This window comes from Artibeus jamaicensis, unplaced genomic scaffold, assembly GCF_021234435.1.
Source record: "Artibeus jamaicensis isolate MK-2021 breed Jamaican fruit bat unplaced genomic scaffold, CSHL_Jam_final contig_797, whole genome shotgun sequence".
Lineage (NCBI taxonomy): Eukaryota > Metazoa > Chordata > Mammalia > Chiroptera > Phyllostomidae > Artibeus > Artibeus jamaicensis.
In genome coordinates this window covers 17371141-17383943 of record NW_026521977.1, presented here as the reverse complement: position 1 = coordinate 17383943, position 12803 = coordinate 17371141, and the positions used below count along the sequence as shown (strand labels likewise).

At 38.7% G+C, this 12803-nt stretch overlaps 1 protein-coding gene across 1 annotated transcript in view; it reads left to right on the top strand.

Annotated features, from left to right (window-relative positions):
• The window catches only part of DCDC1 (doublecortin domain containing 1), a 383276-nt gene that overhangs the window by 61148 nt on the left and 309325 nt on the right, over positions 1-12803 (top strand). The window contains exon 6 of the mRNA XM_053673152.1: positions 7451-7544. Within this exon, the coding sequence (XP_053529127.1) occupies positions 7451-7544 (94 nt within the window). The remainder of the gene's footprint in view (positions 1-7450; positions 7545-12803) is intronic.

Sequence of the window (12803 nt, the reverse complement as noted above, 5' to 3'; positions counted from 1 at the left end):
ACCCTGACAGGACTCTAGTTACATTCTCTATAATGTCTTATATGTTGTGCTCTTTTGTACATTGGTTAAAGGATGGCTGCTACGTTGCCAAGTACAAGTCTGTTCAGAAGCAGAAAAGAGCCATTTCTTCCATATGACTGAAGAAGCCTGTTTTAGAAGCCCCTTCTCATGTCTCATTGGCTGCAACTAGATTGTGTATCCATCCCCAAAGTGATAAGGAACACAGAGTCACTATAATTAACTTAGATCAATCAAGAAAGCTGCAGCCTGCTTTTGGTAAAAAGGGGCAAGGGTAAACCCTTGAACAAAATCAGGAGAGCAAGGATGAGGTAGAGGATGGGTTTTGGGGAGGTAACCAAGAAAATTGATATAAGTATGAAGAAGTTTTTAAGTTTTATTTCCTAAGGCCAGGACAGGGGTCAGTGGTCTGGTATTAAAAAGAATTGGTTTTATTTGAAAAAAAAATTTTTTTTCTAGAATTACAAATCCTTTAGTTATAGCAAACTTTTATAAAATCAGTCTGAAGTTCTATTCGATAGATTGATCAGATTCTTAACAATATAAAATTTTTGATGAAATCAATGTAAATGAGGCATAGTTTGTATTAACTTTTACTTATTGATTAATTCATAATATTTTTATGACTACTTATGTCTGCCAAGCACCTGGATAGAGTGGAAGGTGAAATCAGCCATGGCCTCCATGTTCGCAAGGAGTATTTAGCCTACTGGTGGAAAAAGGCATTTGTAAAATAGCCACATTATTCAATGTGGAGTAAGTAGCATAAGAATGTCTTTCTGAGAAGTGGTGAGCAGGGTTTCTCTGGGTACATGTGAAAGATATTGAGGGGTAACCTTTGCAAGCAGAGAGCTCAGCATGCGAAAGGACTCCATAACCAGAGTGAGTTGGATAAATTCCACGAATCGAAAGGTGAGTATGTGAGGGAGCAAGTGGCCCTGTAGGACACGTTAGTGATTTTTGCCCTTTTCCCTACAAAGAGCAGTGAGACGTGTAGAGCTTTTAGTTAGGAGCAGAAGGAGAGGGTAAACCAGACTCACGTTTTGAGCACTTTGGTGCTCAGTGAAGAACAAGTTGGCTGGGCCAGGTGGACGCAGGGGGACTGTTAGTTAACTGCTGCCAGAGTCCTGGTGCCAGATGACTCGGTGCCAGCTTGGACTCGGGTGTGGCAGTAGAAATGGAGACAGTAAGATCTTTTTTAGAAGATCAAATCAATAGACCCTGATAATCACTTGGATACAAGGGGTGAAGGACACTGAGGTGGTAAGAACATTAAGGATAAATTTTAAGTTTCTGGCTTGTACTCCTGGATGGATCGAGGTACTTTTCCCCAGAAAGATACAAGAGAAGACTGAGCTTGAAGGGGAAGAGCAGGACTCAGGGATTTAGTCTGGGATGTGTTGATTTTGAGGGACCTTTGGTCTGTTTAAGTGGAGTTACTGAATAGGTATTATATAGTCGGAGCTCGGATAAGAGATGAGGGGTAGACATATCATTTTGAAAGTTGTGAGTATGTAGATGAAACTCTGGGGCCCTGACTAGGTTGCCTTAAGAAAGAAATTAGAGGGAGGCAGGAAGGCAGGAAGGCAGAGGGCCAGGACCGATTTTGTAGAACTCAAGTGAATGGGCCTCTGAGGAAGACAGAAAACCAGGAGGGAAATCTAGTAGATCATCTTGTTTCAGAATTTAAGGGCAAAGAAGGTTAAAGGAAAGAGGAAGTGGTCAAATGTTATTCAAAGATCAAAATAAATGACAATTAAGAAAATGTCCTTTGGATTTGGCAACATGGTAGTCTTTGGTAGTCTTTGTGGGAGTTATTTCAGTAAAATGTCATAAACCAGACTGGAGTGGCCTGAGAACGAGTGGGAGGAAAAGAGATGGAAACAAAGAGCATGCGCAGATCTTTTAAAAGACCTGGTCGTGAAGGGCGGGAGTAGCTATAGGGGATGTGGAGTACGGGAGGATTTACCATTTAATATAGGAAGACTCGGTCATGTTTAAGTGCCAGTGGGAAGAAGTCCTAGTTGAGAAAGAGAAGTCGAATATATAACATATATGAGGGGAAAATGGGTAATACATGCTGCTTTAAAAGCTGAGAGCAAACGTAATCAAAAGCACAGGTGGAATCTGGGCCTCAGGTAGGAGCAGGGACTCCCATAATATAACTAGAGGGGAAAAAGAGAGGGTGGGTGTAGAAGTAGCTTTGGTGGCTCGAAGATGAGGCTTCAGTTTTCTCTGTGACGTAGGAGGTCATGCCATCTGCCCAATATAAAGACGGGAATAGGGGAGGGGAAACTGAATTGGGGGACAAGCAGAGCAGAGATGATTTGAAATATTCATTGTGGTGACTAGAAGAGAGATTTGACAAAATAAATGAAATATAAATGACTGGGATGTAGCGAGGCAACATGGAAGTTGGTGGCAATGAATGCTGATGTGTTCATTTACGTGCCTTTCTCCAAGAGCACCAGGCTTCTTGGTGAGCGCACAGAGAGTAGATGGTGGGAGTCACTCCAAGTTAGGATGTTTGTGGCAAAAGTGATTCATGAATGAGAAAGAATGAGTAGAGTGAGGGAAGATGGTGCACTTGAACATCAGGAACCCTGGAGAGACAGGGTGTGTTGTTTTGTTCGTTTGTCCTGTTTGTTCAGTAAGAGGGTTGAGGAAAAATTATCTTAAAATTGTAAGTAACACCATTTTCCAAACTTGAGATTGTATGATATGGGAGAATGAAATCACACCACTTGAGAGGGTCTGGGGAGAAATTAGTCATGCACTCAGGAGAAAGCCTGGTTTCTTTTAAAAAGAGGTTGACTAGTCAATTTTGTCAATCAGGGGAAGTATTTTCAGAGGACACAATGGAAAGTTTTTAGACGTGGGTAAAGGAGTTGAGGCTGATGTACCAAGGACAAGAATATATAGAACTTTATGTGAATAATGATGCAGTAGACCAGGAGTAGGCAAACTTTCTGTAAAGGGCCAGAGACAGTAAATATTTTGGGTTTTACGGACCCCGGGGTCTCTAGCAACTACTCAGCTCTGTGGCTATGGCATGAAAACAGCCATAGAAAAGATGTCAATGAACATCGTGGCTGTTTTCCAACAAGACTATTTATGGGCTCCGAAATTTGAATTTCACATATGGTGACAACGTGACAAAATATTATTTTTCTTTTTATTATTTTTTAACAGTAAAAAAATATGCAAACAATTCTTAGCTCACAGGCCATACAGAAAAAGGCTGTGACCAGAATTAGCCCATGGTGTGTAGTTTCCCGACTCCCTGCTGAAGAGAGCATGTAGGGAGATGCAAATCTGGGCTTACACATCCAGGTGTTGATTCATAAAAACGTGTTAAAAGATGGCTAGGTTCTCTGTCTTTGAGGGGGACAACATTGTTGAATCTGATGGCTTGTTGATGTGGCTCGCTTGGCCTCCAGTGGTACTGAGCTAAGCGTACTCTCTCCCTTGGACAGGCAGTGACGAACCGAACCCAGACCACCTCCATGGTGGCCATGCCAGGACCTGCAGATGGCACCAGATGTGCCCATGGCTGAGGTGACGCCCAGAACTGTAATCAAATAGATTAAACTAAAAAGGGTTTGTGGAAAATCTCTTCCCAGGTGCTTGTCAAGAAGAGCCTGGCTTTACAGCGTGATGATTTTAAACTTCAGTACCAAAAGGGTTCTCTGCAACCTAAACTATAAGAAATTAATGTAATGTGGATTTGTAAAAATAATATTTTAACAAGTTTAACAGTTACAGATTAGTGGACATGGCTTTTAATGAACCTGAATATTACAAGAAGATAGCTCCATTAAATATTTTTCAATTGTGAAATATCAGAACGACCATGTAAGTATAGGCTCCTTTCAGGGCTTTTGATAGAAACTTACATTAATACTAATTCATACCACTGATAATTTTCTCCGAGAACATGACTAGTGAAGACTGGAATAGCTTAAACACTGCAAGGATCTTATGTTCTGAAAGCAAGAGAAAGCGGCAGTGTTGCTGATGCATTATTAATTTCTACTATCTGATTTTCTAATGCCCATTTTTAGACTCATTTAACTCTTTAAACCTGGCTCGCACAAACATTTTTATTGGTGTTTTAGCACAATGAAAAAGAAGTCCTTGACTTAGAAAACCATGTGATTTTTACTTGACTGATTTAAGACTCAAAAGTAGCAATATTTGAAATAAAATTTTACATCGTTAAGATTTTAATTGAGACTTCTGGACAAGATGGAGGCATAGGTAGACACACTGTGCCTCCTCACACAATCAAAATAAGGACAACAAAAATTTAGAAATGAAAAACCAGCCAGATCTGACAGAGAACTGAACTGTGTGGAAGTCCGACAACCATTCATCCAGACCGGTAAGAGGGACAGTGTCGGCAGTGACAGTGAGGGGTTGAGGTCGGCAAAAGCGGCGGTTGGCAGATCCCAGATGCAGGGTGGAAACGGGCAAAACCAGTGGGGGTGCAAGGTGGCTGGATGACCTGGGTCACACATTCAAGCGCAGATAAACCAGGTGAAAAAACGGTCAGTGAGACAGACCACGCAACGCAGGTCCTCAGCGATGGGAAATAAAGCCTAAAAGCACCGATTGAAAACACGTGTGGGGGAGGAGGTGCTGGGAGAGACTCCCAGCCTCGCAGGAGAGTTCGTTGGAGGAGGAGAGAGGGGGAAAAGGTACAGAGAACAAGTAGCATAGAAGGTAGGTAGAAAATAGGGGAGGGCAAGAGTAGTATGGAAAATGTAGAAGCTAAAGAACTTATGACACATGGACATAAACTAAAGGAGGGGAATGTGGGGGGAGGGGTGTACAGGGTGGAGGGGAATGAAGGGGGAAATGGGACAACTGTAATAACATAATCAATAAAATATATTTTAAAAGATTTTTATTGAAGTAAATGGGACAATCTTTAAGTAGCTCATATTTTAGTTAGTTTAATTAGTAAATTATAACTTTGGGGAATATTTAGATATTTGAATCTTCACCAGTAACTAGGGAGTATGAATTGTGCAAAGAGGCTTCACTGCGCTTTTAAATAATAGATTTGTAAAATTAAGAGATTGAAATGAAAAGACTGAGAATGTGGGGAACCTATGGAAGGGGCTGCATCTGGTTAGGGCCTGTGAGAGCAACTGTAGATCCTTAATAGTTTTCACAGCTGATAGGCGAAGGAAGAATGCATACTGAGTTATCTCCCTTAAGGATTTTTGTCAATGAAGGTGGCAGTGGCAGTGAAGGGATAAGCTCTGGGCACTAAGTCACATGGGAGAAAGTGACCAATGGGAGAATTTTGTTAGAAACCAACTGTGTTATTCAATAAGTACAGTATTAGAAGAAAACAATAAGGGTGGATCCTATGCCTCCGTCAGTCAATATGTTCCACTCTCCTTTCTGCCTCAAGTCACAAACAAAACTCCAGTCTATCCTGACACTTTCCCTTGTGTATTTTGCATATTGCGTTTCAAGCATGTTTAGTAAATGCTTCAGTTCATGGGCTGGCTTATCTAGGGCTGAATTAAGATCCACGGGAAAGGAATCCTATGTGAACTTGCATGTAGCAGCCACTAAAGAAATTGACCCAGGAGAGTGGGAGGGAAGGCAGGAAGACTGATGTTCAACCTTCAGAGAGTCCCAGTGTTATTACCTTGATTGGGTAGCAAGGACCAATCCCAGCCAAGGGGGCTAGAGAGTGGTTGGGACAGTGACATCACAGGAGCTGTTGCAGGTTGGGAGCATTGTGTCTGACTTGTGAGGACACATGGCACCGGTCAGAAAGTGAACTCCTGCATTGACACACTCCAAGTAGGCAGATTGGAGGTCAGTGGATGTGTCCCCATGACAGCGTGACAGTCACATGTGGAGGACATTGCGAGTATGTTGTTATTTAACTAGGTAGAGGACTGCTAGTGGGAACATTTCCCTCATAAACTAAAGGGTGCAAGATTATTCCTACAACTTCATCCTTAATCACATGTAGATACGCCTTTTTGATTTTGAGAAAGCAGCAGTAGTACCTAGTTTCCAAAGAATTGCCCAAAACTCTGGATTGCAGCTAGTGTGCAAGAAGCACACAATCTGGCGAATGCCCGTGGGAGTATGTGGCACGTGGGAACATGGTTGGTCATGTGTAGGGTTAGAATAATGGCTGAGAACATCTCATATAGTCCAGTAAAGGCCACTTGGTTCAATTAAATCTGTCAGTTAAATATTTGGCTTTTAAATGCAACAAAGCACTTGATGCAGGAACTAGATAAACCAGGTCAGTCACAATGTTTGACAGCAGTTCTCCAAAGTGAAAAGAAAGTGCAACTTGGCCTCAACATACATGTTAAATTGTTTAAATATGCCCATTGTCATAAAGAAAATGAGTTGCTTTGGCTAGGACTAGGACTGCAGGCTTCACTTTTATAGTGGGGATGAGAGTGGACAGATTTGGAGCGAGTGATACCAGCAGTGGGAAGATGTCCTTTTCACCAGATGATCATGTAGTGAACATTGTCCCTCGGTAGTTCCTGGTTATCCAAAAGCAATGGTATATGATAGCAGTGAATAGTGAAAATTGAAAACAAAGTACTGTCAGGCTAGATTTGGAGTATATTATGTACTTTTACATAAATGGGACAAGTTCATGTTTTGGGAGTCACTTCAAAAATCTTAATAAAACCTGCCCTAGATTACCTGATACTTTCCACCCTCCTTGTTACTTTAATTTTTCTCCCCATGTGAGTAAAACTGCCTCTCTGGCTGATGCCTGTCTTCCCTGATGTTGGAAAGGTGATTGTCACACCTTTATGAAAGCTACATCGAGAACAAGCGGAGACATTAAAATATTACAAAAAGAGCTTTAGCGTATTAGAAACAATGAAAAGTAAAGTTCTTGAGACTCAGACTCATAGAAAACCTTGAAATATGGTTTATTCCATTTTTTAGAACCTGAGCAACATAAATGTCAAGGTGAACTGTGATCACACTGCATTTATAATTTATTAGGAATACAGTTATTGCTTATAACTATCATAATAATAACTATAAAAATTTAAGCTAAATTAAAACCTAATTTAAAAAGTGATCTCTTATTGTAAAATTAATGGAAAATATAGAAAATAATAAGAATAATATAAAAATCCCCAAGATATCTACCATTTATTAGTGTGTAACCACTTTTTAATACCTGTATCTTCTCTCTTTTTTAAATTAATATTTATGTGTTTTTAAAATATAATTGGCATCTAACAATTTTAACTGCCTCTTTATTTCATATATTAGAAATATTTTATAAATCATTAAATTTTATTTTATAACACAACTGTTAATAGCCATGTAGTATAGAAAGAACTCTAAGTATATATTTAATTTAGCCAGATCTTATTGTCATAAATTATTTATAGGGCTTTTTTTTCCTGTGTAGGTTTTAGATACTTGCACAACGAGAATGAACCTAAATTCACCAGCCAGATATCTTTTTGATTTGTATGGCCGAAAAATTAAAGATATTTCAAAAGGTAAGTGGCAAAGATTTTGCAAACTATATGGTGATATTATGAAAGGTATTTATATAATTTTGTTTATACTTTATACATTTAAAAGGAAATAGATATAATAAAAGAGCTTAACATGAGTAATATCATGAAAGGGCATAAAAATGTTGGGAATCTTTTATTTTATGATGCTTTTGTCCACTTGGGCTACTATTTATGTGTTTATTTATTTTTTTAATTGTTGTTAAAAAATACAGTTGTCTCCATTTGCACCCCACCATGCTCACCCACCCCTGCCTCCCACCTGAAATGTCCCATAGACTGAGTGGCTTAAACAACAAGCATTTCTTTGTCACAGTTATGGAGGCTGCTACTAAGATCAAGGCACCAGTAGGTTCCGTGTCTGTTGAGGGCCTGTTTCCTGAGTCTCCTCAGTGCGTCTCTATGTGGTGAAAGGGGCCAGGGTGATTTCTGGGGTTTCTTGTAGGAGGACATTAATTCCATTTGGGAAGGTCTCCACCCTCATAAGCCAATCACCTCCAAATACCACCACATTGGAGATTAGGTTTTAACATGTGACTTGGAGGGCAGGGGAACACACACATTCACTCTATAGCACAGACCAAGCTTAGATTTTTTTAAAAGTTGATGGGTATTTTAATCCTAGTAAACCATAACTTAATAAACAAAAGTAATTGATAAATTTTCATAATTTAAGAATTTCTTTGGTATAAGCTTTCAAAGGAAAAATGAAATATTGTACTACTGTATGCTCAGAGATTTAAAAAAATATTTGGGCTAACTTCTAGAAGTTTTTCCAGAAGTTATGATATGTGCTTTAGCACAATTTTATTGTTTATTTTTGTCAAAATATGAGATCCATTTTTATTGCTTAAAGGCACTGATTTTCCAATCTTTGAAAGCAAAAATATCATGAATTCCTCATGTGTGCTATGATATTACTATTAATACTAATTACTACTATTATTTTACTTTTAAAAATCTATTTTTATTACTTTAGTGGTAATCACTATTATTTAAATAGTGCTACTAATAACACTGTGAAATGTACCATTGCTATGAGCCTCTCACATCATTAGAACCTTAACCCTATGTGCCAGAGCAAAAATATACAGCGGCGTACTCTAACTGCAGCACAACTGAAAGTCATTGCAGGATGCGGCTCCCCTTTGTGTCTAACACCCTCTCTGGTACTCTTCAAAAGCACACTTTCCCGGCTTTATCATCCTTAATTAATACTATTGAGTGATCACTGTGATGTTTTGATACTTATTGTTCATAACTTAAATTTATTTTCTAAGGATTATGTATATGTGTGCATTTAGAAAATACATTTATTTTTTTGTAGGCATTTTCAATATTTGTAATTAGGGGTTATTTTTAATGAGGGGTTTTCAATCTGAAGATTTCAAAGCACTTATAGACACTGTTATCTAGGAGCAATAGAAAGTTATTTGCTTCTAAGACGTATATAACTCAGGGAATCACTCCTTATTTTTCTTTTCTGGGGGGTGGGGAGAGTATCATTATTAAGGATTTTTTGTTTTTTTGCATTTTTATTCCCTCCCCCATCATGCCAGCTAAACTTTTCTTCTATGATCAATAATATTTTGTAATCACTCTTAGACATGCATTAATAAGATAAATAAATAACTTATTTTGTAAAGATCCTATCTAGCTTTGAATTATTTCCATCTCACCTAAAATTTTAGATTTGAGTTAATTGCTAGAATTGAAACCTATAAGGAACTCTGGTTAAGATGGAAGATTTCTTTTTGGAAGTTTGATTTCCCCTCTCCCAAATGTGGTATAACAAAATTGCTTAACAACACAGAGTATCTCTGACTCTGTGGTGTGATACTTCATGGATGCCAGAGTTATTCAGATTCATGCCTCATGCTTCATGTGTCCAAGAAGTGTGCTATTATCACATTTTAATGTGTGCCTTACTCTGTCTTTTTGCATACTTACAACAGCTCATGCCTGCTGAAATTAGCCTATGCAACTACTAACATGTGGAAGCATAACAAATTCACTGGACTTAAAATACAAAGAAGTTAATCCTATTGGAGGAACTTCCAGTCTGTAGCATCCTACTCAATGTTCAGTTTTTGCATTTCTTTTTTCTTTGTTAGTGTGATTTTGCACATCACATGATTGCGATCCCTGAACTTTTATGTTTGATGGTTTTCTGAGCTTCAGCTTGGCAAAGATCAAGTGTTATGTGAAAGTTATCTCTTAATTTAAATAAGTAAATGCTAATACTCTGATTTGATGTACAAAGGGTTTTTTGTTATGTTTTCATATTTTGTTTTTGTGTTTTGCTTGCTTGCTTTCTTGAAGTGTTTCTGGGTCAGAAAAAGTCATTTAATAATATTGAATGCTAAGATCACAGCAATTATTTTTTATTTTTAAGCTTACATTAGAAGTATTATTGCAACGAGGACTAAAAGTAATAGATACATGCAGAAAATGTATCTTCTATCTGTTGCTTCTTTTTTGGAATTAGATATACTTTCTTTTTTTATTGTTTCTTTTTTATTTTTAAAATATATAATCTTTGTTGTATTTTTTCATTACTACTTAGTCCCCTTATGTTCCCCCACCCCCAGCAATCAGCACACTGTTGTCCATGCCCATGAGTCCTTTTTCCCTTTTGCTCAGTCCCTCCAACCCCTAACCACTCCCCACCCCCACTAGCCATTATCAGTTCTCCATCTATGAGTCTGTCTCTGGAATTGAATATACTTTCAAGTTTTCCTCATATGCTTTGAGAAATGAACATATTTGATATGACATGAAATTACTTTTAGTTTATTAAGTCTAGTAAAACCTTTACAAACCCATAGGATTTGAAAATTGCTTATAGTTTTAGATTTCTAAATAGAAGATTTGAATAAAGCAACATATTTTGTTTGACGGGGAAAGGTTCTTTGGTTGTGGCTCCTGTGTAGATCTATTCTTTCTGTAGAAGGAGACAACTACCCATTGTGTAAAGATGCTATATTCTTATATGTGGTCAACATGCTAGTATAACGTTTCTGCTGGGGCATAATATATGCATTAAATATACATCCTGCAAAATCACTCCCACCAAAATAAAAGGGTTATGGATAAAATGGAGTTGAGGGAGCATTCAAAATTTATGTACCTTTAAAACCAGAATACTAACTAAAAACTAATTATTAACTTAGGACATAGTATAATCAGCCTGAGTAGGTGTCTGAGTGCTGCTTCAGAGGGTATTAAAGCTGCACAAAGCTGATACTTAAGTGTAAGTCACAGCAGTTGGAAGTCTACTGGGAGGATCGATCCAGTGGGGCATTATTTTATTTTATTTTTTTAAAAAAACCCTTTATTTAATTTTTAGAGCAAGGGGAAGGGAGGGAGAAAGAGAGAGAAACATGGATCTGTTGTTTCCAGCCCAGGGGTGTGGCCAGCAGCCCAGGCTGGGAACCAAACAGGTGGCCTTTTGGTGTGTATACTGTGCTCAACCCACTGAGCCACACCAGCTCGGGCCAGTGACAGTGTCTTTAAGGAAGTCACAGAGAAGCAAAACTCCCACAGAGACCTGTAAGGCTGGGCGTGCACCTTCCTGGGAAGGGAACCACAGAACAGCAGCTATACTGAGGTCTTTTTTTTTTCCTGCTAAAGGATAGAGCTCTACTCCTACTGTCTTGGCCTCGTTTGCCAAGAAAAAAACACAACTTCACCAACCAAACTTCCATATCGTACTGATGTCATTCCCCTACTTACCAATCATATATGAGCTAGTTGGCGTTATTGAAGCACATTAACAGCCGCAGAACACATATCTGTAGTACCAGATTTTGATGTCATTGCATAGTAACACTCTCATCACCCCTGACAAGGCTCAACTCTTTGTTCTCATGACTTCTTTGGCTTAATTATTACCTATGGTGTACCAGAGGAGTCACTCTCCCACTCGAGGAGGAAGATTTTAAGTCCCTCAGGAACTTTATGAGGTTGCTATTTCTAACAACCAGACCCTGCTCCTTTGTGGATCCGTCCAGGTTGGGGGGGGGGTAGTAGTCAATTTATCCTGGAAGATACTAAGTTAGAATAGCACATTAATTAAATTGGTTCCAAGGCCATGCTATTAAACACTGGATGTTAATTTCCTATTCCATTTGCACCCCAAATTATGCCCAGCAACAGTGCCCCGAGTAGCTATATATTCTGACAAGTTCCTCAGAAATTCTGCAATGGGATCAAATGAAAGGATTCACATGTTTCAATCCCAAAATTTAAATAACGTAGAGATACTCTGAATTTGAATGGTAACTCTTGCCCATTATTGATTTTTTTCATGAAGAAAATAAATTCACAGTGTAAAAATTCCCCAATATTTAAAAATAAAAATTTAAAGTCTACACAGAAGTAAATTTCAAAATCAAATAATCTTATCTTTGTAAGTTAAAACCCAGTAAAAGTTTTTAACTCCTCAAGTTAAAATTCAAAGAAATGAAGGTCCTGTCTAGTTTTCATCCTTCCCCGTGTCGGCCAGATGGCTTCTGGATGCCTGGTTTGAGCTGGAATTTCTCCAGGAGCTACCGTCTGGGCCCCGCCGTGGGTGCCCTCCCTCAGGACCTCAGAATTTGAGCTGGGTCTACACCAACTTTATCATGTGCCATGCTTCCAGCCGAACAAAAAGATAATCACAACATCAACCCCCACAGCCAGCACCGTCAGAACAGGAGCCAGTCCTCGGTTTCTAATGTGGCTTTTCCTCGCAAAATGATGCTAGGACCCAATGTTTGGCACGATCCAGACCCGCTGGACTCTCTACAGAGACCAAAGCAGAGACTGAGGGAAGGGAGGTGAGGAAGAGAAAGCATTATGTCAGTCTTTTCAAGATGCTAGTTGATTTATGCTGTTGAGCAGGGCCTATGACCTGCGATATAACACTGGGAAGCAATCTCTCATCAAAGCATTAATTATAGTATCATGTACTTGTAATATCTTGAGGGAAAAATTGACCAGTGTACACTGTCTCCTCTCTCTAAGAGACTGAATGAAATGTTGGTTAAGTGCTCTGAGTTTGGAGCCAGAGTTCAAATTCCCATTATGCCACTTATCGTCTGACCTTGGACAGATTACTTTATTTCTCTGAGAGTCAGTTTTCTGCTATGTAAATTAGAGATTAGAGTACTTAATAGGTTGTGGTAAGGATGAGGCAAATTATATATGAAATCCTTAAAACAAGTGCCTGACACTTGGTAAGCATTATATAACATTGTG